General features: G+C 46.4%; 2 protein-coding genes across 3 annotated transcripts in view; both read right to left on the reverse strand.

The window, feature by feature from the left end:
• Nucleotides 1-905: 905 nt before the first annotated feature.
• On the reverse strand, nucleotides 906-24,919 carry rnf122 (ring finger protein 122). Of its 2 annotated transcripts, XM_070866061.1 has the most exons (6): nucleotides 24,311-24,914; nucleotides 20,669-20,825; nucleotides 12,239-12,284; nucleotides 9,481-9,522; nucleotides 9,169-9,251; nucleotides 906-6,264 (listed from the first exon to the last, which is right to left on the reverse strand). In XM_070866061.1, the coding sequence occupies exons 1-6, from the start codon at nucleotides 24,333-24,335 to the stop codon at nucleotides 6,150-6,152; spliced, it is 468 nt and encodes a 155-aa protein (XP_070722162.1). In that variant the 5' UTR covers nucleotides 24,336-24,914; the 3' UTR covers nucleotides 906-6,149. The 2 variants fall into 2 exon arrangements, with proteins under 2 accessions (XP_070722162.1, XP_070722163.1); XM_070866062.1 differs by lacking the exon at nucleotides 9,169-9,251 and having other exon boundaries at nucleotides 24,311-24,919.
• Nucleotides 20,783-26,298, reverse strand: part of LOC139234997 (gamma-glutamyl hydrolase) — a 43,202-nt gene continuing 37,686 nt past the window's right edge. Inside the window, exon 11 of the transcript XR_011588395.1 lies at nucleotides 20,783-20,825. The gene's annotated coding sequence lies outside the window, so the exon portion shown is untranslated. The remainder of the gene's footprint in view (nucleotides 20,826-26,298) is intronic.

Below are 26,298 nucleotides of genomic sequence, written 5' to 3' on the forward strand. Positions count from 1 at the left end.
ATCTCAGCCTTAAATGGCCGACCCCTTATCCTGAGACTAAACCCCTAGTTCTAGACTCGCTAGCCAGGGGAAGCAACCTCTTGGCATTTACTCTGTTAATACCCCACAGCAGGGGAGGATTGACCACGGGACAGATTAACCATGGGGCGGATGGGGCTACAGCCACCAAAGAACATAGGCCCACCAAATAAATGGAGGAAAAAAAAATAAAGGGCCTCCCAAATAGACTGAATAGAATAGACACTAAGAGAGGAAAAACAAGTTTTATTTCACATGTTATTGAGAGAAATGTGCATATATGTATAGGAATCTAGTATTGAAATGTTACTAGAACCAGAATATACACTTTCTTGATACAGAATATATGCTTTCATTGTTGAATATACTGGCCTATGTTTTCATACTCAGAATCAGAATCATATACGTAATGTAATGAACATGAACAAATATAACTATCGGCCCATTTGTATCAATTTGCCCCAGGCCCTGTCTCCAGCCCTGCCCCTCAGAACTCCATCCAGTGAATAATCCACCACGAGAATGCTGAAATCTGTTTTGGATGGAGTCAAACTGCACCGACTCACTATACAATGGCCATCCATCACTCAGCTCCCCAAAATATACACAAGGTAAGAGGGTAAAAGTACACTGGAGGTGTTATACTCATAATAAGTGGTCAGACCAAGTACTGTGTGTAATGAGCAAGTGTGACCTTAGCTCCTTTATTGTAGTTCCAGAGTGCAGGTACCTCGTAGGTGGCCTGCTTATATACTGTGCTCCCAAGGGATGCTGGGATCCCTTGGGACTCCAACAGGTAGGTCCTCTGGTGGACAGGTGTGATGCAGGTTACAAGGAGTTAAATACATATCAGGCATATATTTATTAAAAATATTTTACAATGAAAGTAAAAGCAGGAACAGATTCAAAGCGTTTATTTAAAATATATACAAAAACAGTCGTGCCCAGTTAATAACAAAAAGACGCGCGATATACAGACGATTATCAGGGAGCCCCTCTGGAGCCCAGCATTGCAGCATATCTGCAGGGTAAAGCTCGCTCTGTTCTATACTAACATAGAAATCTACAGCGCAGGAGGAGGCTGTTCCGGCCCATCGTGTCCGTGTTGGCCGACAAAGAGCCACATGCCCCTCGGTCAGCAGCCCTGAAGGTTACATATAAACCTACGAACAATGAAAAATGACGGAAAGGTAAAGAGCACCCGGCCCAACCAGTCTGCCCCACACAACTGCGACACTTCTTGCACCGAAACATTCTACACTCCACCCCAACCGGAGCCATGCAATCTCCCGGGAGAGGCAAAACCCAGATAAAAACCCACGCCAATTGGGCAAAATAATCTGGGAAAATTCCTCTCCGACCCATCCAGGTGATCGAAACTAGTCCAGGAGTCCACCCTGGCCGTATTAGATTCCCTGCAGTACTTACCATCATATCTGCACCAGCCAACAAGAGGTTAAGCAGTCTAATCCCACTTACCAACTCTAGGTCCATAACCCTGTAGGTTACGGCACTTTAAGTGCCCATCCAAGCACCTTTTAAATGTGGTGAAGGTTTCTGCATCCACTACCCTTCCAGGCAGCGAGTTCCAGATCCCCACAACCCTCTGCGTGAAGAAGCCTCCCCTCAAATCCTCTCCGAACCTTCCACCGACCACTTAAAACTATGCTCCCTCGTAATTGACCCCCTTCACCAAGTGAAATAGGCCCTTGCCATCCACTATATCCAGGCCCCTCAAATTTTTGTACACCTCAATTAGGACTCCTCTCAGCCTCCTCTGTTCCAATGAGAACAAACCCAGCCTATCCAATCTGCCCTCATAGCTAGAATTCTCCATTCCAGACAGCATCCTAGTAAATCTCCTCTGCACCCTCTGTAGTGCAACCCTTCCTATAAAACGGCGACCGGAACTGTACACAGTACTCCAGCTGTGGCCTAACCAGAGTATTATACAATTTAAGCATAACCTCCCTGCTCTTGTATTCTATGCCTTGGCCAATAAAGGCAAACATTCCATATGCCTTCTTAACCACCTTGCCTGCTACTTTCAGGGATCTGTGGACAAGCACTCCAAAGTCCCTTTGTTCATCTACACTTTTAAATGGCCTACCGCTTAATGTGTATACCCTTTCCTTATTAGCCCTCCCAAAGTGCATTACCTCACACTTCTCCGAATTAAATTCCATTTGCCGCTGCTCTGCCCACCTGACCAGTAGATTTTCTCCTGCAGTCCATGACTTTCCTCTTCATTATCAACCACACAGCCAATTTTAGTGTCATCTGCAAACTTCTTAATCATACTCCCTATATTCAAATCTAGATCATTGATGTATACCACAAAAAGCAAGGGACCCAGTACTGAGCCCTGCAGAACCCTATTGAAAACATCCTTCCAGTCACAAAAATATCCATCAACCATTACCCTTTGCTTCCTACCTCTAAGCCAATTTTGGATCCAACTTGCCATTTTGCCCTGGATCCCATGGGCTTCAACCTTCATGACCAGTCTACCATGTGGGACCTTATCAAAAGTTTTGCTAAAGTCCATATAAACTACATCATATGCACTACCCACATCGATCCTCCTGGTTACCTCCTCAAAAAATTAAATCAGGTTAGTCAAACACGATCTTCCCTTAACAAATCCGTGCTGACTGTCCCTAACTAATCCTTGCCTTTCCAAATGTAGATTTATCCTGTCTTTCAGAATTTTTTCCAATAATTTTTCCACCACTGAGGTTAGGCTGACAGGCCTGTAAACACTCGACCTATCCCTTTCTCCCTTCTTAAATGAGCAGTCCTCCGGCACCATGCCCAAATCCAAAGAGGACTGGAAAATGATGCTCAAGGCCTCTGCTATTTCCTCTTTTACTTCGCTCAAGCCTGGGATATTTCATCCGGGCCTGGGGACATCTACTTTCAAAGCTGCTAAATCCCTTAATATCTCCTCTCTCACTATGTTTATTTCATCCAGAATTTCACACTCCTCCTCGACAGCAGTATCTGCATTGCCCCTTTCCTTTATGAAAACAGATGCAAAGTATTCATTAAGAATCATACCAACCTCTTCCACCTCCACACAAATAAAAACCCTCATGGTCTCTAATAGACCCTACCCTTTCTTTAGTTATCCTCTTGCTCTTAATATATTTATAGAAAACCTTTTACTAGCCAAGAAATTTTCATGCTCTCTCTTAGCATTCCTAATATCCTTTTTAATTTTACCTCTTAACTTTCTATATTCCTCCAAAGATTCTACAGTATTTAGCCGTCAGTATATGACATAAGCTTCCCTTTTTTTCTTTATCCTCCCCTGTAAGTCCCTAGCCATCCAGGGGGCTCTAGAATTGTTATTCCCACCTTTTTTCTTTAAGGGCACATGTTTGGCCTGAGCCTTCCGAATCTCCTCCTTGAATGCCTCCCACGGTTCTGACACTGATTTATCTACAAGTAGCTGTTTCCAGTCCACTCTGGCCAAATCATTCCTCAACTTAGCAAAGTTAGCTTTTCCCCAATTTGGTACTTTTATTCCTGGTCTATCCTTGTCCTTATCCATAACTAACTTGAATCTGACTGAATCATGGTTACTGGCTCTCCCACTGATACCCCTAGCAACATGCTCTAATCCAAAGTTCAGAGGAGCACTCTCGGCCACACCAGTGTGACAGTTCCATTTCCCCCACACAGCTGTCCTCACAGTCTCTTTGACTGAGACCTTTAATTCCATGCCACTTTGTGCCTGAGGGAGATAGTTTATTTGAAGCTGGCGGAGAGATAATAGCTTTGCCTGAATGGTGTAGTTGGTGATGGGCTTCCTTTTTCAATAATGATTATACACACAATCCTGCAATAACTGTCCCACCACCCTGCCCTGTCCAGATATACACATCGAGTGTGTGTGGTAGTAAACTGATTTCCTGGCAGTTCAGAGGAGGTTCACAAGCTTGATTCCTGGGATGAAGGGATTGTCTTATGAAGGTTGAGCAGATTGGGCCTCTATACTTATTGGAGTTTAGAAGATTGAGAGGGGATCTTATTGAAACATACAACATTCTGAGCGGGCTTGACAGAGTAGATGCTGAGATGTTTCTCCTCGTGGGAGAATCTAGAACTAGGGGGCATCGTTTCAGAATAAGAGGCCGCCCATTTAAAACGGCGATGAGGAGGAATTTCTTCTCTCAGAGGGTTGTGAATCTTTGGAATTCACTGTCTCAGAGAGCTCTGGAGGCTGGGTCATTGAATATATTTAAGGTGGAGATAGACAGATTTTTGAACGATAGGGGAGACAAGGGTATATAGGGAGCGGGCAGGGAAATTGAGGCCAGGATCAGATTAGCCATGATCTTCTTGAATGGCGGAGCAGGCTCGAGGGGCCAAATGGCCTACTCCTGCTCCTATTTCCTATGTTCTTATGTTCCCTCTGGCCCGTCACGGCCCACAGATTATGGGGACTTCTGATGATGATATCCAGTGCTACCGTCAGAGCACAAGAGCTGCTGCTGGGTCCAGTTAGAGTCTGCGCTCCAATGTACTGGGTGTACATCAGGTGAATGCAAGCACGTTGCGATCCCTGCACACTGCGTATGAATCAGCACAAGTCGCCCTGCTGTGTGTACGGCAGGGTGCAGGAAGCACTGTCTGGTCCCTGCAATGTGTGCATGGCATTGTGTACAAAGTGCCGCGTGATCTTTGCTCCGTGTGTATGAATCACCACATTGATTTCTGCTGGTTGAAGTACCGTTCAACACTTTAGCTTCTCACCAAGGCCCTGATTCTGACTGGGGTTTCATTCTGCGGCTGCTGTGTCTCCACTGGTGCCTCACCAAGACGGCTGCAATGTATGCACCTCTGAACATGCTCACAGGTTTGTAGCGCTGTTGAAGTCCGTGTTCCATATGAGTATACAGTGTGTGAGGTTGCAGCCCCTTTTCCATTATTTAAAGGGAGTGCTCCTCAATTTTTGGCTGCACTTCCGTACCACGCTCCTGATCTTTGGGCACCCTGCGCGGAGGGAAGTGGGCAGGTTGGAAGGCCTCCTCATAGGACTGCTCCTGGTCCTGGCCAAGGTGGCCATTAACCGGTCCAGGCAGCGGGCGGTCGAGGGGGTCGTTCAGCCCGACTGCCTGCCTCTCTTCCGCGGTTACATTCGCGCCAGGGTGTCCCTGGAGATGGAGCTTGCGGTGTCCACCGGTACGCTCGTGGCTTTCCGCAAGAGGTTGCCACCGGAGGGACTGGAGTGCATCATCACCCCCGGCAACCAAATTTAAATTTGATCTAACTTTCCGTTAAAGTTTTATTTAGAAATTTGTGGGTTCTAGTGCCCTCGCCAAAAGGGGGCACTTGATTTAAAGTTCTACTTAAAATAGTTGTAGAGCTGTTGAGTTGGGAGTGACTTAGCCAATCACATGATGTTCACAAGACTCAATAAAACCCCAGCCAGTTGGGTTTGGAGGATCCACGATGAGGCAGGTGATTGGGAGCCTGGTAGATGAACTGGTAATGTGCAGTGTGATTGTTAAATCTTTTGCTAATAAACCAATTAGTTCTTAATAGCAATGCGTTGCTATGAATTCTTCAGTAAAGAACCCTTGAAACAAATACATTACATGTGTCAGCCTAGTCAGACTTGGCAGGCTATGCATCCATGCAGGGCATCACAGCCGAGCCCGATCCTGTCCACATATTTCTCCAGGGGGTGACCGAGCGGTGAGCAGAATGGGACCCCTCCCTAACTGCTGTCTAATTGCAGCGACCCCTAACTATTGCACCAGTCGAGATCAGCCAAATCCGCACACACCAGGAGTCAGAGCTGGGACCTGCTGGTTTGCGCGGCTCAGCTGCGCACCGACCCACCAGGCGGGCTGCTGTTCAGTATTTAAGGAGCTCAGTCAGAAACTATGAGGCTGGAGGTGTTCTATATGTCAGCAGGTGTGTTGCAAGGGCTTTCGAAGAGATACCTCCCGTTGCCGGGTTTTACTCCAGCCACAGCGTGGCAGCAGTGTGGCTCAGGTCCCGTCACACGATCCAATCAAAAGTCAAATCACAAGTTAAAAAAAACAAAAAAACAAATAGAAAACTCTTGATTCTTGGCTATTCCGAGCTTCCTGTGTCCATTTCGATTCCCACATGCGTCAAACAAGCTCATCCAGGAGCGTGCCGATCGCTTGCTGCTGCTCCGGCGCTCCAGCGATAGGTTTGTTGCACATCGGACAGACGCAGCGTATTTCCAGCCATTTCACCAAACACCTGCAGAAGGACAGCAAAGGATCAGGAACAGGCAGTGTGACATTGCAGATTGAACCAGGCAGTGCAACATTGCACAGGAACATAGGAACAGGAGGCCATTGAGACCCTCGAGCCTGTTCCACCATTCAATGAGATCATTGCTGATCTGCGACCCAACTCCATATATCCAACTTTTCCCCCATATCCCTTAATACCATTGGTTAACAAAAATCGATCAATCGCAGATTTAAAATTTAGAATTGATTTGGCATCAATTGCCATTTGCGGAAGAGAGTTCCAAACTTCTACCATCCTTTGTATGTAGAAATGTTTCCTAATTTCACTCCTGAAAGGTCTGGCTCTAATTACTAGACTATGCCCCCTAGTTCTACTCTCCCCAACCAGCGGGAATAGCAAGTGAAACATGGCATAGACGCATTGCAAAACTATACTGAGGGAAATACGAAGTGCAGACACTGTAACACAGTACAGAGTGAAGCACTGATTTTAGGCAGTTCAACACTGCGCAAAGTGAAATACTGGGTAAAAGAAAAGAAAGACTTATGACCTCTAGACATCCCAAAGCGCTTTACAGCCAATTAAATTTTGAAGTGCAGCCACTATTGTAATGTAGGGAACAGGCGGTGTAACATTGTACAAAACAGGACACTATGTGCAGGCAATGCAATGATGGTATACTGAACAACACTGTACAGGAAGTGCGACATGACAGGTGAAACATTGAGTACTGGATGTGAGACACATAGGGCCCAAGTTTCCACAAGAAAAAAAACGGGCGCCCCTCCGAGCCTAAAAAAATCCTTGGTAGTCTCCACCGACTTACAGGTCCTGTGGCACTCGGCGCAGCCGGCACGAGCTGTGGGGGGGCGGAGCCAGGTCCCTGCGCTGAAAACAGTGCCGGGACCTCTGCACATGCGCGCTACAGTCGGCACGCAAGTGCAGTAGTTCCAGGCGCCGAACTGTGTGGGAGGGGCCCGAAGCACGCAGCCCCTAGCCCTGGCTGAATGGCCTCACTGGGGCTGCGTGAATAAGGCTCCTCCCCCGACCGGACCAGACACCCGCTCCCCACCCCCCCCACCGCCCCCCCGCCGACCAGACCCGACACCCGCTCCCCCCCGCCCCGACCGAGACCCGCTCCCCCCCCCCGCCCCGACCCGACACCCGCTCTCCCCCCCCCCCGCCCCGACCCGACACCCGAGACTCGCTCCCCCCCCGCCCCGACAGAGACCCGAGACCCGCTCTCCCCCCACCGACCCAAGGCCCGCTCCCCCCCCCGACCCGACACCCGCTCCCGACCCCCGACCCGACACCCGCTCCCCCGACCCCCCCTCCCCTCCTCTCTCTCTCTCTCTCTCTCCCTTCCTCCCCTCTCTCTCTCTCTCTCTCTCTCCCTCCCCTCCTCTCTCTCTCTCTCTCTCTCTCTCCCTCCCTCCCTCCCTCCCTCTCTCTCTCTCCCTCCCTCGCTCAGCGGTACGAACAGCTGCAGAATTCTCCCTGGCTGAAGCACTTTCACACAGGTAGGAAGATGGTTTATTTAATCTTTTCTTGGCTTATAAATGTTTATTCAGGTTGGATTTATTTGTATAATATTTGTAGAAGTATAAATAAGGATTTATTGTCAAACTTAATGAGTTCCCTTCCCCCCCACCTCGTTCTGGGCGCCTAATTTGTAACCTGCGCCTGATTTTTTAATGTGTTAGAACAGGTTTTTTCAGTTCTACAAAAATCTTCACTGGCGCCATTCTACTTTAGTTTGGAGTACATTTTCACTGTGGAAACTTTCAAATCAGGCGTCAGTGGCCGGACACGCCCCCTTTTGAAGAAAAAATTCTGTTCTAAACTAGAACTGTTCTACCTGACTAGAACTGCAGAAAAAAAAATGTGGAGAATTGCGATTTCTAAAATAGTCCGTTCTCCACCAGTTGCTCCTAAAAATCAGGCGCGAATCATGTGGAAACTTGGGCCCTATAGGTGGTAAAAATGAGTGCAGACAGTGCAACGCTGTACAGCGTCTTTCGGATGAGACGCAAAATCAAGACTCCGTCTGCTCTCGCAGGTAGACGTACAAGAGCCCTTGGCACTATTTCGAAGAAGAGCAGGGGAGTTATCCCCGGTGCCCTGGCCAATATTTATCCCTCAATCAACATCACTAAAATAGATGATCTGGTCATTATCACATTGCTATTTGTGGGAGCTTGCTGTGTGCAAATTGGCTGCTGCGTTTCCTATATTACAACAGTGACTACGCTTCAAAAATAAAAGTACTTCACTGGCTGTAAAGTGCTTTGAGACGTCTGGTGGTCGTGAAAGGCACTATATAAATGCAAGTCTTTCTTTCCTTTCAGAGAGAAACAGTACAGGCATTGCGACACTGTACAGAGAAAGACACCATACAGACAGTGCAACATTGTACAGAGTGCAGGCACTGCAACACTGAATGTACTGTTGAGTATATTTAAGCCTGACATAGATAGATTTTTGGATACAAAGGGAACCAAGAGATATTGGGATCGGGTGGGAAGGCAGAGGAGTTGAGATCAGCCCTGATCTTATTGAATGGCGTAGCAGGCTCCAGGGGCCAGATGGCCGACTCCTGCTCCTAATTCTGCAGATCGAGGCACTTCAGTACGTTTCCACAAGCAGCAATTCAGTCGTCAGTACAAACATCCGCTCCTGACTGAAATTTACGTGATCAGACTTGAATGATAATAATTGCTGATGAGGACAGAGTGTCGGAGGAACCTGCTGTGACATTTCCACAGCACTGCTCTCTCGCCTGGAGTGAGTCACCGTTTCCATTGGCCTCTTGCTCTGTGCAGTCAGTGCGACCTGTATGCTGCACAGCGCGAACCACAATCTTGCACTGGGGCAAAAACACAACTGCTTGACTCAACGTTTACTCACTTCCTGTGGAAGGCATGTTGACATGGTAACACTCCCAACTCCTCTTTAATCTTGAAATCCTCTAAGCAAACGGCACATGTCTGCTGCAGGAGAAACAATCCAAAAAAAATAGAGGCTTTAATTTCACCGTGTGCGAACTGGATTAAAACAGTCACCTTGAACGAGGTGCTGTCTAATCATCGACCAAACATGTCGGAATTCAGGGAACTCTTCTAGATAAACATTGCACTGTCGCAACACTTCTATTTTGGATCAGCAAACTTGCTACAGATCTCACAGCCTGCCAGTAAAATCAGTGAAGTACTGACTTACCCCATGTAAATTCAGCTTTTTAGCTTCTCCCCTTGTTATAACCTGAAGAGACAGTGAAAGAAAGAAAAATGTTCATAGGTCAGTGAGAATGATATTCCAGCTATCAGACTACAGATATCCACACATTACAGAAATCAGATTACATATTTTCACACATCACAGTTATCAGGCTATAAATATCCACACATCCCAGATATCATTATGATATCTGCACATTACAGATATCCACATATTACAGATATCTGCACATCACAGATAACATTACAGATATCCGCACACCACAGATATCCGCATATCCCAGTAATCAGTGTACAGATATCTGCAGAAACCTCTTTGGGAGATGCTCTACTGGCTCTCTACATGCCCCTGCTACTTCCAGAATTTCCATGGGAAGTGATCTTGGGATGATAATATGTATGCCCTAATCTTGGCTGGTTTATTATAATTACACACCGATGAACCATATGACATTTTTGTCGTCATTTGTGCCTGAGCAACACTGGTGCTTTTTCATTAATTTTGACCAGAAGAGAAGATGCCTGCCAAACTGTATTCTGCAGACCCCAAATGTATGGCGGGACTCTAGTTCTAGATTCTGCTGGTTCAAAAAGTTTAACAGTCTTCAAAAACACACCTCAGCCTATGTAATTGATCACCTTGTAATTGATTGTGCAAGTGTATCAGAGAGAGATTTCCTCCTGTTTTGGTTTCCCTACCTGAGAAAGGATATACTTGCCATAGAGGGGTGCAGCTAAGGTTCACTAGATTGATTCTAGGGATGGGAGGGTTGTCCTATGAAGAGAGATTGAGTAGATTGGGCCTATACTCGATGGAGTTTAGAAGAATGAGAGGTGATCTCATTGAAACATAAAATTCTTAGAGGGCTTGACAGGGTAGATGCTGTAAGGCTGTTTCCTCTCACTGGAGAGTCTAGAACTGGGGGTTATTGGTCAGGGTCGGTCATTTAGGACTGAGATGAGGAGAGATTGCTTCACTCAGAGGGTGGTGAATTTTTGGAATTCTCTACCCCAGAGGGCTGTGGATGCTCAGTCGTTGAGTATCTTCAAGGCTGAGATTGGTAGGTTTTTGAACACTGCAGGAACCAAGGGATATGGGGATAGTGCAGGAAAGTGGAGTTGAGGTCGAAGATCAGCCACGATCTTATTGAATGGCGGAGCAGGCTCGATGGGCCGTGTGGCCTACTCCTGCTCCCATTTCTTATGTTAGATCAGCCTGGCTGTGACCCCATCCCATTGTCCTGGGAAGGGGTCAACTAAGCATGCAGTGTGAGCTCTGTGGATCCTCTGTTGTGGGGGAGGGAAATGCTCTGATGTTGCAGCAGCTTAAAGAGACTGGCCAATAACTGGGTGGTCAATAAAGGGGCTCCAAGTCCAAGGGAAGAGAAGTCATTGGAGACCCGGCTAAATGTATCTTTCTGGGGAGGGTGAGAGAGCAGCCGAAATTATTGAAATGAGAGGAAATGCTGGCCTCACCACTGATGCTGCCCGACTCCCTCTGGCCCAGTTTCCCCACCCGCTCTTCTGTATGCACCTATGAGCATGCTACAGGTTGTAGAGTTGTTGTGACTGGAGTGCATCATCACCCCCAGCAACCAAATTTTAATTTGATTTTAATGTCTAAAGGTTAATTTTTTAATTTGCCGGTTTTTAGTACCCCCCCCCCCCCCCCCCCCCCGTCCCCCTTTTAGCCAGGGGGCACCTGTATAATTTGTGTTTTTGAGCCCTCAAAAAAAAAAACCAAGGGGGCACCTGAAAAGTTTTTGGAGTGTGCCCCCACCCCCCCCCCCTTTAATCAGTAGTACAACAAAATAGTTGTAGAGCTGTTGAGTTGGGAGTGGCTTAGCCAGTCACGTGATATTCACAAGACTCAACAAAATCCCAGCCAGTTGGGTTCAGGGGATCCACGATGAGGCAGGTGGTTGTGAGCCTGGTGGATGAACTGGTAATGTGTAGTGTGATTGTTGAACCTTTGCTAACAAAGCAACTAGTTCCTAATAGCAAAATGTGTTGCTATGAATTCTTAAGCAAAGAACCCATGAAGCAAATACATTACATCTTCTTTTCTGACCTACTCTGCCAGCAGCAGTGCAGAGGAACTGGGAAGTCCCAAGTTCCACCCCCTCCCATTGCGAGATTGGAAATAGAGGGGGGTCATTTTAGGGGCAGGGATTCAGTGGGCAGCCTTCCTTCCTTCCCCCTTTTCCTTGATTCTGCACCCTGGGACTGTCTGCTTCTTGGCAATAATATGGAGGGAGACCCTCCCCACAGATCAACAGTCTGTGGCTCAGGGAGCTGCAGTGTAATGGGTACGGTAGCATAGTGGCTATATTACTGAACTAGTAATCCAAGGACTAATGATCCGGGGACATGAGTTCAAGTCACAGCACGGCAGCTGGGGAATTTAAATTCAGTTAATTAAATAAATCTGGAATTTTAAAAAGCTAGTACATGAAACTGTTGTAAAAACCCATCTGGTTCACTAATGTCTATTAGGGAAGGAAATCTGCCAACCACGTTAGGGAAGGAAGTCTGGCCTGTATGTGACTCCAGACCCACAGCAATGTGGTTGACTCTTAACTGCCCTCTGAAATGGCAGCTCACCACCACATTCTCAAGGGCAATTAGGGATGGGCAATATATGCCGACCTTGCCAGCGATGCCTACATCTCATGAATAAATGTTAGAAATCAGTGAATTTGGTTCCACCCTAGTTTTGCGTTAGTTCCCATTCGTTTTACCTCTTTGTATCCATATCTCTCGTTGTGTGCTTGATGTCGGAGTTTGCTGAAAGGAAACAGGCAGATGGTCAGTCACTCGGATCACGGGAAGGTAAAATTATAATTTTTTTCCAACTGTATGGCTAACTTGCTCCTCAGCATTCCTTCACCTCTCCGACAGGCCTGGGAGCAACTGGAAAAGACCCTGGCACGGGGGAATGATGCCGGAGCGATCACAGCCCAACAATCTAAACTGCTGCCTGTTTGAGTGTCAGTACCAAATGCTGGGCGACTTCCAACAAGCACATATTTATACTCACCACAGTGACAGTTGCAGACGAGGACTGACACACACCTGGATAGAGTGACACACACGTGGCTATGTTTATTTATGCATTCATGTATTTTGCATTTGCATCATGCCAAATTCTGTTACTCAGTTCTCCAGTTTAATACAATATTTGTTGAGGCATTTTTGTGCGCGCGAACTGTGTACAAGATTTAAGCAAGGTATTAACGTGTTTGCATTCTGACGAGGAGTCAGAGAGATACTGGGGCCATGTGCTGATTGATAGAGGACTAAGCACACTGTAGTTCTGGATTCGGCATCATCTCCATAATTCAGGTGACAGAATCATACAGCACAGGCTCATCGTGCCTGAGCTGACTCTCGGAAACAGCTCTCCACTTCGTCCCATTTCCCTGCCCTTTCCCCCATAAGCTTTTTTCCTCTTCAAATATTTATCCATTTTCCTTTTAAAAACCATTACAGCTTCTGCAAAATGGAGGGAAATAGCAGCTTAAAGACACTCGCTCAGCAGCTTAAACAAGGTCACAGCCCGGCAGGGCAGAACTTGTTGCAGACCACAGGATCCCCAGATTCTGGTGCGGAAGTGGTCCTGTGGGAGGTTGGGAACAGATGGAATGCACCACAAAGATAGCAGCTCAGGGATAGTGATGGGAGGCGGTCAGGGCAGGCACTGCCGATGCAGTGCATCATAAAGACTAATGACCTTACCAGGACAAGGAAACAAAGAGGAGTCAGACACTCAGATCACGAGAAAGTAAAATGATCATTTTTTTTCCAACAGTATGGCTAACAAAAGAATGTAGTGTACCAAGTGTGCCTACCACTCACAATGACCCCTCGCTCACACTGAACTGAAATGCTTCAATGTCTCACCAGCAAAGCCCAGGAGGCAGCACAGTGCCTTTAACTAGAAATGGGCCTTCACTCACAGCCTTGCATGCAATCATCCCATTAAGAGCCTCACAGGGAATCTAATTCCTTGTCGCGGACATCTGTTATCCCACAATTATGGTCGGCCTACTAATTTACTGCAACTCATGCTACTCAAAGGTAATTCTCGGTTTTTGCAATCTTGTTAAAGGAGAACACAGCCCTCAACAGCTGGGAGAGATTGGCATTTTCAACAAAAACAACTTGCCTTTATATAGTGTCTTTAATGTGGAAAAATGTCCCTTGGCATTTCACAGGAGCATAATTAGAAACAAATGAATGCTGAGACAAAGAAGGTGATATTAGGAGGGGTGACCAAAAACTTGGCGAAATAGGTGGGTTTAAGGAGGGTCTTAAGGAGGAGAGGGAGGTGGAGAGGCAGAGAGAGGGAGGGAGTTCCAGAGTGTGGGCCTAGGATGTTGAAGGCATGCTTGCCAATGGTAGGGGTGAAGGGAGGGGATGCTGGACAAGAGGCCAGAATCAGAAAAATGGAGAGTTCGGAACTGGTTATATACAGGAGAAGGATACAGAGATGGGGAGCAGCAAGACCATGAAAGGATTTGAACAAGAGGATGAGAATTTTACATTTCAAGTGTTGGGGGACCGGGAGCCAATGTAGGTCAGTGAGCGTGGGGGAAATGGGTAAACAGGACTTAGTGTGGGGTAGGATATGGGTAGCATGGTTTTGGATGAGCTGAAGTTTAAAAAATTATTCATTCACAGGATGTGGGCGTTGCTTGCAAGGCTGGCATTTATTGCCCATCCCAAATTGCCCTGGAGAAGGTGATGGTGAGCCGCCTTCTTAAACCACTACAGTCCATATGGTGAAGGTACTGAGTGGCTCGCTAGGCGATTTCAGAGGGCAGTTAAGAGTTGACCACATTGCTGTGAGTCTGGAGTCACATAGGTCAGTCCGGGCAAGGACGGCAGATTTCCCAACCAGTTGGGTTTTTCCGACAATCCGGTAGTTTATTGGTCTTTGTTACTGATACAAGCTTTTTAATTCCAGATTTATTTAATTAACTGAATTTAAATTCCCCCGCTGCCATGATGGGATTTCAACTCACATCGCCGGATTATTAGTCCAGACCTCTGGATTACTAGTCCATTAACATAACCATTATGCTACTGTACCCCAGAGGGTGGACAAAATGAGAGGCAGTGGAAGTTGAGTCTGGAAGTTACAAAAGCATGGATGAGTGTTTCAGCAGCAGAAGAGCTGAGGCAGGCAATGTTACAGAGGTGAATTTTGGCGGTCTTTGTGATGGAGAGTATACGGATTCATAAATGGGCATCCAAATTTGTCACCTCTTAATCGCAATGAGGAGGAAGCTTTAACCGATCCTGGGGAGAGAGGTCATTGAGCTTGTTGATGATGGGGATCATGTGCCAGCTGAGCATTCATAAGGACATTCTGTTTCTCATTCTTGCAGTCAGTGTAAGCAATTCACTCACTTCAACACTGCATGAGGCGAGGTCATTACAAGTAGCTAACATGCGAAGTGCAGTGCATCCTGCGAGGTGCTGCTGACTCCCCTTCCCTTCCCTTCCCTTGCCTTCCCCAGTAAGTTCATTGAACTCGTTGCAGCACTAAGTTGACATGTACTCTGTGGTTGTACATACACATACTTCCCAGGCACTGTTGCTGTGCTGCTCTCATTTGGGGTCTGTGTCTTTGCAACCTCCAGGGCTATGGGTAAAGAGCAGGGGAGTGGAACTAATTAGTAGTTCTTTCAGAGCACTGGCACGATGGCCTCCATAGAATCGTGCAGCACAGCAGTCCAGTCGGCCCATCGAGCCTGTATCGGTTCCATGAAAGAGCTACTAATTAGTTCCACTCCTCTGCCCTTTCCTCATCGCCCTGAAAATCTTTCCTTTTTATGTTTTTCCTTTGATTAACTTTATAGAGAAGCACTTCCACTGCTTTCTTGCTGAACCAGTCAATGGGTGGTCCCTGTCCTCCTGCAACCCTGACTGTTATTCTTCGATGTGAACAGTTTGACATGAATTTTTTTGTATTGCTGACCCATTAAGCTTCTGCAGGACTTTTAATCCCAATCAGCGATGGTACTACCCTGGGGAGATCACCAGGACTATTAACTGATTCCTGGAATGAGAGGGTTATCCTATCAGGAGAGATTGAGTAGATTGGGCCTATACACTCCAAGTTTTAGCAGAATGTTTCTCATTGAAACATACAAGAATCTCAAGGGGATTGACAGGGTAGATGCTGAGAGGTTGTTTCCCCTGGCTGGAATGTCTAGAACTAGGGGATTTAGTCTCAGGATAAGGGGTTGGCCATTTAAGGCTGAGATGAGGTGGAATTTCTTCACTCAAGAGGGTGGTGAATCTTTGGAATGCTCTACTCCAGAGGGCTATGGATGCTGATTCACTGTATATATCCAAGGCTGAGAGATAGATTTATGGACTCTAAGTTAATCAAGGGATATGGGGATCGGGCGGGAAAGTGGAGTTGAGATCGAAGATCAGCCATGATCTTATTGAATGGGCCGCATGGCCCACTCCTGTTCCTTATCCTTATGTTCTTAAAATTAGGCTAACCCTGGAAATTGTGGCACAATCAGCCCACCTTAATTCTCAGGGCAGGAGCAGCATGCTACCATTATTCTACTTGGGGAACTTTCACTGTCCCTACATGACACCCCCTCTCGTCACGGTTATCCACTCACAGTTTTATATATGTTCACACACACACACACTTGTGGAGAGATCTTATCCTGGTTTATGTTTTCAGACATGAATCTGATGTATGAGGTGAAAACCCAGTTTTAAATGCTGTGGCTGAGCGATGAGGGTTAAATGTGAGGCAAATCCTTTCCTAACAGCAGTGAGCCATACCTTCTGCCAAGAGAGCCCAAAATAGCTCTGAACGTTTGATAGCAGCTCGCTGCCTTTGGCCCGATTGTTTTCCTCAGGAAGCGGACTATAATTTGCAGGATGTGTTCCAAGTTTCCGGCACCTTGACAGGCCTGTACATCATGTTCCCAGGCTAGACACAGGAAGCATAATAATGCCAAGAAGAAAAGAATCGGATTCAGGGGCAACTGTTTACTTGCAAGGGCCAGGTAATGGTGGCATTTTACTGTACATAATCGAGCTGCACCAGGATTAAAGACAGCACCAAATAGCTACCTTTTGAGCTGTAATTTGAAAGATTCTATGAAGCACTGCCAATCCTGCTGCTGGACCAGTCTCAGTGCTTCTCTCATTACCTGACCTGGCCCTGTTCCATGTCTATTTCGTACGCACTAAGGCCGAACTGGCTTGATGTAGATATGAGGACTGTGTGCAGTTTTGGACTCTTTACCTTCAAAGACGTTGAGTCAAAACCTCCCCATCTCTGTAGCCTCCTCCAGCCCTACGCTCTTTCAATTCTGGCCTCTTGTGCAACCCCGATTTTAATGACTCAGGCATTGGCATTCGAGCCTTCAGCTGCCAAGACTCCAAGCTCTGGAATTCCCTTCCTAAACCTCTCCGCCTCTCTCTCATCCTTTAAGATGCTCCTAAAAACCTACCTCTTTGACCAAGCTTTTGGTCATCTGTCCTAATATCTATTTATGTGGCTCGGTGTCAAATTTTGTTTGATAACCATCTTGTGAAGCCCCTTGGGATGTTTTACTACGTTAAAGGCGCTATATAAATGCAAGCAGTTGTTGTTGCGTGCATAGTGAATTGTGGAATTTTACAGCACAGAAGGAGACTGTTCAGCTCTTCGTGTCTGTGCCGACACTCGGAAACAGCTCTCCATTTAGTCCCATTCCCCTGCCCTTTCCCGATACCATTTTCAATTTTTCCTCTTTAAATATTTATCCACTTTGCTTTTAAAAGCCATTATAGATTCCACTTTTTCTTGTGGGAAATTCTATGCCCTAACGATCGTCTGCATACAAAAAATTCTCTTAACCTTTCCCTTCTTTCTTTTGGTGACTATCAAATAAATCTATTGCCTCTGGTTACAAATTAACCGACCAGTGGAATATAGTTTACTTATGAAAACCCCTCAGAATTTTGAACACCTCAATCAGAATTCTCCCAAGTTCGAGTTTTTCTAGTCTCTCCTCATAATTAAAGCTCACTCAATGTCTTTAACACCTTTCTGAAATAAAGAATCCAAAACAGGAGGGGATTTTTCTCTAAGCAGATCAAGATTATGCAACCTATTGTGCGATTTTTCGATCCATTAATATTTTCAAGGACAATTCTCCATGCCCCCACCCCATAAAATTCTAAGTGTGGCTTAAAGAATGTATTGTGCCTTTCACTACCTCAGGACATCCCAAAATGGTTTACAGCCAATGAAGTGTAGTCACTGTTGTACTGTAGGAAATACAGTGTACTGTAGGAAATACATTGATCGGAGCCCAGGAGAGGCGTGAGTTCAGGGCCCAGGGGCAGCACGGGCCAGCCCACACTGCAAAATGTGAACGCACTAAGTCTGTGCTGCAGAACTGGTCTCCAGTCGTCTTGGTTAATCCTTGCTCTGGACCAAGACCTAGCTCTGTCAAGCCCGTGTGGTGGGTGGTGTGCAACGGTCACCACACGTTAAAAAAATCCAAGCACAGGCATCTTCCACCCTTCAAGATGTAGTTCGGACCTGGGATTTTAGGTCCATCATTGAAATATCATTGAACTTTTTGACGTGGAAGCAAGTCATCCTCGATTCGAGGGACTGCCTATGATGATGATGGTAGAAAATACAGCAGCCAATTTTCACACAGCAAGCTCCCACAAACAGCAATGTGATAATGACCAGATAATCTGTTTTTGTGACACTGGTTGAGGAATAAATATTGGCCAGGACACTGGGGATAACTCCCCTGCTCTTCTTCAAAATAGCCCCATAGGATCCTTTACGTCCACCCAAGAGGGCAGATGTGGCCTCAGTTTAACGTCTCATCCAAAATCTGGCATCTCAGACATTGCAGCACTCCTTCAGCACTCCACTGGAGTGTCAGCCTAGATTTTTGAGCTCAAGTCCCTGGAGCGGGACTTGAAACCACAACCTTTTGACTCTGAGGCGACAGTGCTACACTGAGCCACGGCTAATACCTTATAATTTAGATAGGGTTAGCATTGCCTCTTTGCTTTGCTGGTGTATTATGTCCCAATTTATAAAAGGTAGAACCCCACACAATTTATTTTTTTGCAACTTTATGAACTTGTCCTCCCACTGAAGAAGGGATGGAAAGACACTAGTCAATCTGTTGACATCTACCTCTGGGAGTCCCAGTTCTGTTCCAGTGTGGGCACTGTAAATATGGGTTTACAGATCACTGAGCAAATTTACAGGAGCAACATGTAGCAGTGTCAGCTGTGGCTCAGTTGGTAGCACACTCACCTTGGAGTGAGAAGCTTGTGAGTTCAAGTCCCACTCCAGAGACTTGAGCACAAAAAATCTAGGCTGACACTCCAGTGCAGTGCTGAGAGAGTGCTGCACTGTCGGATGTGCTGTCTTTCAGATGAGACGTTAAACCGAATCCTCATCTACTCTCTCAAGTGGACGTAAAAGATCCTGTGGCACTATTTCGAGGAAGAGCAAGAAAGTGATCCCTGGTGTCCTGGCCAATATTTATCCCTCAATCAACATAACAAAAAAAAACCAGATTATCTGGTCATTAACACATTGTTTGTGGGAGCTTGCTTGTGCGCAAATTGGCGGCCGCGTTTCCTACATTACAACAGTGACTACACTCCAAAAGTACTTCATTGGCTGTGAGACGTCCGGTGGTTGTGAAAGGCGCTATATAAATGCAAGTCTTTCTTATGTAACGGTGGAGGATTGATGTCCCCGCTGCCCCCAGATGCATACCGCAGGTTCTGTGCAGCGCTCAGTGAGTTAACAGCAACTGTCCGTGCAGCCTTTTCTTATAAACACAATGGTCGTTTCCTGCCCATCTAATTGGTGAGTATTTCTGCTCTGCCTGCCTTCATAATATAAATACTGCTTGCCTCGGGGGAGTTCCATTGTTATCTAACCTCACGGGGTTAGAGTACAACTTTCAGAAGCCGTCAGTCACTGAGTAACCCAGCCAGTAAAAGTGTTCACAGATAATGACCAACAGCACCACACGCTCGCACAGGAAGGACCTGCAGGGGAAGCAATACGACTCATAGTTTGGCGGCAGCTCCAGAGGCGGGACGCTGGCCTCTCAACTCTGGGATCTGGGTTCAAAACCAGCCAAGCCGGACGGGAGAAAAACCTCCTCTCTGCTGGTCGCAAGACATCGACATGAAATCGCTTCGGACAGTGAGCGCGATGCCCACAGACAGCATTGGAAAAATGCCACTGGTGCAGTCGGGGTATTCTTCTGAGGTTTGGTTAAGGCACATAGTTGAATGTAGCTGCGGTGAAGCTGGATGCTGACACCACTGTGCCCCAGCACTTACGGATGAGATATTAAACCGAGGCCCTGTCTTCTCTCTCTCAGGTGGACATAAAAGATCCCATGGTACTATTTCGAAGAAGAGCAGGGGAGTTATTCAGCCATCTGAGCCCTAAGCTCTTGCTCCCTAAACCTCTCCGCCTCTTTCTTCCTTTAAGACGCTCCTTAAAACCAACCTCCCTGTCCTAATTTCTTTTTATGTGGCTCGGTGTCAAATGTATTTGTTTTGTCTTATAACACTCCTGTGAAGCGCCTTGGGACATTTTACTACGTTAAAGGCGCTATATAAATGCAAGTTGTTGTTGTTGTTGTGTCTTGGCCAATATTTATCCCTCAATCAATGTCACTAAAACAGTTGAGGCCAGTTCGTTAGATATATTCAAAAGGGAGTTAGATGTTGCCCTTACGGCTAAAGGGATCAAGGGGTATGGAGAAAAGGTAGGAATGGAATATGGAAGTTGCATGATCAGCCATGATCATATTGAATGGAGGTGCAGGCTCGAAGGGCCGAATGGCCTACTCCTGTACCTATTTTCTATGTTTCTATGTTATCTGGTCATTATCACATTGCTGTTTATGGGAGCTTGCTGTGCGCAAGTTGGTTGCCTCGTTTCCGACACCACAACAGTCGCTACACTTCAGAAGTATTGGCTGTAAAACACTTTAGGACATCCTGATGTCGTGAAAGGTGCTATATAAATGCAAGTCTTTCTATCTTTAACATACCACATCTTGCTGAGCTCAGAAATAAACGTGTAAAAAAAAAAGAGACTGGCTTAACACGGCAGACAGGTGGGTGGGAATTACCTGATAAAATAACAGCAGAATATCAGGCTCAGCACGAAGACAAAGATTCCGGTGCCAAATATCACCATGTAGATGTTTAACGGAAGTTCCTGGAAGGTTATTGGAGGCATCGTGCACGATTTATTCGAGTAAATCAACCCCAAACCACAGAAACATCCTGGAAAAATGAGAGAGAAAACAAAGGCGAGATATTAATGGTTAACACACCTTTGGATGAAGGCTTTAATTTCCTGTCCCCATTAGCTCATTGATGTTGGCAGACGGTACCCATAATGTGATTTTCTTTCCTTGCAAATTGTCACCCAATTCTCCCGAAGGTTCTGCCATTGGCTGCCCTCTGGTACATAGTAACATAGGAGCAGGAGGAGGCTATTCAGCCCCTCGAGCCTGTTCTGCCATTCAATGAGATCTTGGCTGATCTGCAACCTAACTCCATATAGGAGTAGACCTTTGCCCCATATCCCTTAATACCGCTCTGGTACCTATCTCGTTACCATTATTCACGCGCGAGCCTAGATGGTGAGTGGCGACAGGCTGTCCGATCACGGGAGGAATCACAGTCACGCATACTCGGTTTCCATGAGGAATGATCAGAAGCAGGACACCCTGCCTGATTTTCCCTTCCTTAGGCAAAGAGCACTGAAGGTAATTGTGACCATTCGACTCCCATTCCAGCAGAGACCAGTTAACCCAACACAGAAGGGCCAAGGCCCATGGTGCAGGACACCAACAAGGTTGCAAAGAGTAGGAGGGAGGATGATGTCGGTCAAGAAGTGGTGACGTGAAGCTTAGGTTTTATTAACATGTAGACCTTAGAAGGAAGGAAGCTGATAACCACCTCAGTGCTCTGGAACATCCTGTGTCTATGAGTGGTGGCTATGGTTTGACCTCGGGCAGTCAAAGAAAATCCATCAGCTGTGACTACAGCATGCTAATATCCCACAGTAACCCTGATGTATGCTGCAACACATCATTATGCATTAATCTAAATCTGCACTGAAGTCTAGCCTTCCTTATTATTAATCGTTCTCAATTCTTATTGTACAGATGATACCAAATTGGTGGGAATAATAATTTGGAGGGGTGCAGCAAAATACAGGAAAGAGTAAAAAGGTTTCCGGAGTGGGAGGATAAATGGAAAGTGAAATTAAATATAGCAATATGTGAAGTGGTTAATTTTTGTAGGAGGAATAAGAAAGCCACTTATTCCTTGGAAGGCAAGAAACAAAATGGGGTAGAGGAGCAAAGAGATCTGAGAATACAGATACATAAATCACTAAAAGTAGCAACACAAATTAATAAAACCTTAGAATGCAAAGAAAGCATAAGGGTTAATTTCTAGAAGAATAGAATACAAAAGCAGGGAGGTAATGTTAACTTTGCGTAGAGCCTTGGTTAGACCACACTTACGGGTGTTGTGCACAGTTCTGGACTTTATGCTACAAAACAAAGGATATCGAATAACTATAGGAAGTGCAGAAAAGATTTCCAAGGATGTTACCAGAATTGAGAGGATGCAACTACCAGGAAAGATTGAGCAGGCTTGAGCTCCTGTGTGGAAAAGAGAATACCCGATAGAGCTCTTTAAAATGATGAAAGGGTTTGAAAGGATGGATGTGGAGAAACTGTTTCCACTTGTGGGTGAGTCCAGAACAAGGGGACATAAATATAAGATAGCCACTATCAGATCAAATAAAGATTTTCGGAGGAGTTTGTTAACACAGAGAATGTGGAGCTCACTGCCACATGGAATGGGTCAAGCAGATAGTATTGATAAATTTAAGGAAAGGCTTGATGCATACACAAGGGAGAAGGAAATGTGGAATATGGGTGCTGGATGGGAAGGAGTGGGAGGTTGGCTGTGTGACATATAAATACTGGCATAGACCTGTTGGGCCAAATGGCCTAGTTATCTGCTGTAGATTCTATGTAGGTTGAAAATCCATAACCGTATACATTACCCCGAGTAAGAACATACAGAATAGGAGCAGGAGTTGGCCATTTGGCCCCTTGAGCCTGCTCCGCCATTCAATAGGATCATGGCTGATCTTCTACCTCAACTCCACTACCCTGCACTATCCCCATATCCCATGATTCCCTTAATATCCAAAAATCTATCGATCTCTGTCTTGAATATACTCAAGGACTGAACCTCCACAGCCCTCTGGGCAGAGAATTCCAAAGATTCACCACACTCATTTCTCCTCATCTCAGTCCTAAATGGCCGACCCCTTATTTTGAGACTGTGACCCCTGGTTCTAGACTCCCCAGTCGGGGGAAACATCCTCCCTGCATCTACCCGGTCAAGCCCTGTAAGAATTTTGTATGTTTCAATGAGATCACCTCTCATTCTTCTAAATTCTAGAGAATACTGGCCTAGTCTGTTCAATCTCTTCACATAGGACAACCCCCCCTCTCACTATAGCAAGTCTGGCACTGGTGCTCAGACGCACTCGGATTTCATTCCTGGGATGCGATGCAGGCATGTGGTCCAGTTGACAATATTCAATATGTTGGCCATTTCTCTCTCTCTCGCTCTCTATAGCACAGAGTATATCTTTATATTCATACACAGTCAATCTCTATGCACAGAGCCCATAAATCTCTATTTTGCTTGTCAAGCAGTTTTACAAACAAATTTATCCCTACTGAACCCCTGTATTCTCCACACCCTGAACTTCACTACACAGCATTCCCCTTACCGTGAACTTCACTATTCTGAATTCCTCTTACCCCGAACCCCACTACTCTACATTCTCCTTACCGTGAACCCCACTATTCTGAATTCCTCTTACGCTGAACCCCACTATTCTTCATTCCTTAGCCCAAACCCCACTCTACATTCCCCTTACTGTGAACCCCACTATTCTGCATTACTCTTAACCCAAGCCCCACTATTCTGCATTCCCCTTACTGTGAACCCCACTATTCTGCATTCCCCTTTCTGTGAACCCCACTATTCTGCATTCCTCTTACCCCGAACCTCACTACTTGACATTCCCCTTACCCTGAACCCCACTATTCTGCATTCCTTACCCCGAACTTCACTACTTGACATTCCCCTTACTGTGAACCCCACTATTCTGAATTCCTCTTACCTCAAACCCCACTATTCTGCATTCCTCTTACCCCAAACTCCACTACTTGACATTCCCCTTACCCCACTATTCTGCATTCCTCTTACCCCGAACCCCACTCTACATCACTCTTTCCCAGAACCCCATTGCACATAAATCCTCTTACCCTGAAGCCCACCACCTTGAATGTTTCTTACCCTGAACCCAGCACCTCTCCGTTCCTCTGACCACGAACCCCAGTATTCCATACTTTGAACCCTAATAATCCCGCGCCCGGGTGCTCCACATTTTCCCCAGGCTCGGAGCCCCAGTGCCGGGTTGATGAACGGCTCTGCCTGCCTCGTAGGGCAGGGAGCCTGCGGTGGGACTGAAGACAAAGCCAGGCGATGGCTGACCGCTGCCTTGCGGGGAGGAATCCGTCCTTTTCATTGTTCTCGGCAGCTCCCACTCAGCACCAGACCACAAAACAAGATCCACAGATTTCAGCCAGAAAAAAAAAACATTAAGACAATTGGGGAGAGAGAGAGAAATATTTTTTCTTAAATAAAAAAAATAGGCTCCTTACCGTTACACCACTGGAAAGGGTGCATCAATAATCTTGGGATACTGATCTCAACACAGAATTGGAGATGGGACAGACTGAAGCTCTGGCGGCGGCGGCTGTCTCGGTGCCTCCTCCCTCGCCAAGTCTGCGTTACACGGTAGAAACTGACAAGGGGTAAGCCCCAGGGATACCCTCAGCTCAACACAGTCCAAGGCCCGCTGGCTGGATGCAGCTCCTGCACACTCCCCCACTTCGTCTATCCCAGCTTTACCCCGAATGCTCGCTTTCAGATAAATGCTCAAGTTGCTGATATTCTTTCTTTTTTTTCCCAAGTCAAGGCCAAGTGCGTGTGTGTATGCCGCAGAACTGACCAAGTGAAAAGCTGTCTGTCTTGACAGTCGGGAGACCGAGGACAACGCCTGGAGGAGGGTTTCAAATCGTCAACACAGGTCCAGAGGGGAGCAGCACACGAGCAGAATGGCCAGGCACACAGTTTACACCGTCACAGTGCGAGAGAGAGAGAGAGAGCCCCTGTGTGGCTGTGTGCGAATGCTCCTTTCGGCCAGTATCTTGCACAGGAAAGACAGAAAATAACAGCTGCACGCTGCTGGTTTCTGAGGGTTACAGTACTGCCTGTAACTCATCCATAGGAATTCATACACACACTCACACAAAGAAAGTTGTGATCCTCGAGCACACTACAACTTCCCTGTCTTTGGGCATAGATTTGAAGGATTAGAGGGAAGTTGAGAACTTTTTTCACCCAGAGGGTGGTGAGGGCCTGGAACTCACTGCCTGAAAGGGTGGTAGAGGCAGAAACCCTCATTGGATTTAAAAAGTACTTGGATGTGCACTTGAAGTGCCCTAGCCCACAGGGGCTACGGACCAAGAACTGGAAAGTGGGATTAGGCTGGATTGCTTTTTCAGGCGGCGCGGACATAATGGGCCGAATGGCCTCCCCTTCCGTGCCGTAAATTTCTATGATTGCCACATCATTTCAGGATTTGTTTATCCAGATGTGTACCCCTGACCACAGTCAGTAAAGGGAGCAGGCACCCAGATAGAAACATAGAAAATAGGTGCAGGAGTAGGCCATTCGGCCCTTCTAGCCTGCACCGCCATTCAATGAGTTCATGGCTGAACATTCAACTTCAGTACCCCATTCCTGCTTTCTCACCATACCCCTTGATCCCCCTAGTAGTAAGGACCTCATCTAACTCCTTTTTGAATATATTTAGTGAATTGGCCTCAACAACTTTCTGTGGTAGAGAATTCCACAGGTTCACCACTCTCTGGGTGAAGAAGTTCCTCCGCATCTCGGTCCTAAATGGCTTACCCCTTATCCTTAGACTATGACCTCTGGTTCTGGACTTCCCCAACATTGGGAACATTCTTCCTGCATCTAACCTGTCTAACCCCGTCAGAATTTTAAATGTTTCTATGAGGTCCCCTCTCATTCTTCTGAACTCCAGTGAATACAAGCCCAGTTGATCCAGTCTTTCTTGATAGGTCAGTCCTGCCATCCCGGGAATCAGTCTGGTGAACCTTCGCTGCACTCCCTCAATAGCAAGAATGTCCTTCCTCAGGTTAGGAGACCAAAACTGTACACAATACTCCAGGTGTGGCCTCACCAATGCCCTGTACAACTGTAGCAACACCTCCCTGCCCCTGTACTCAAATCCCCTTGCTATGAAGGCCAACATGCCATTTGCTTTCTTAACCGCCTGCTGCACCTGCATGCCAACCTTCAATGACTGATGTACCATGACACCCAGGTCTCTTTGCACCTCCCCTTTTCCTAATCTGTCACCATTCAGATAATAGTCTGTCTCTCTGTTTTTACCACCAAAGTGGATAACCTCACATTTATCCACATTATACTTCATCTGCCATGCATTTGCCCACTCACCTAACCTATCCAAGTCGCTCTGCAGCCTCACAGCATCCTCCTCGCAGCTCACACTGCCACCCAACTTAGTGTCATCCGTAAATTTGGAGATACTACATTT

Source organism: Pristiophorus japonicus, chromosome 22, assembly GCF_044704955.1.
Source record: "Pristiophorus japonicus isolate sPriJap1 chromosome 22, sPriJap1.hap1, whole genome shotgun sequence".
Lineage (NCBI taxonomy): Eukaryota > Metazoa > Chordata > Chondrichthyes > Pristiophoridae > Pristiophorus > Pristiophorus japonicus.

Excerpts from the sequence above, each read along its gene's own strand:
- rnf122 (XM_070866061.1), bottom strand. The coding sequence starts at position 24,335 with ATGCACCCTTTCCAGTGGTGTAACG. Across the intron at positions 20,826-24,310 it reads CCCTTTCCAGTGGTGTAACG|GATGTTTCTGTGGTTTGGGG; the intron begins GTAAGGAGCCTA and ends TCATTTTTCCAG. Across the intron at positions 6,265-9,168 it reads CAACATGCCTTCCACAGGAA|GTGTTTGGTGAAATGGCTGG; the intron begins GTGAGTAAACGT and ends GTCCTTCTGCAG.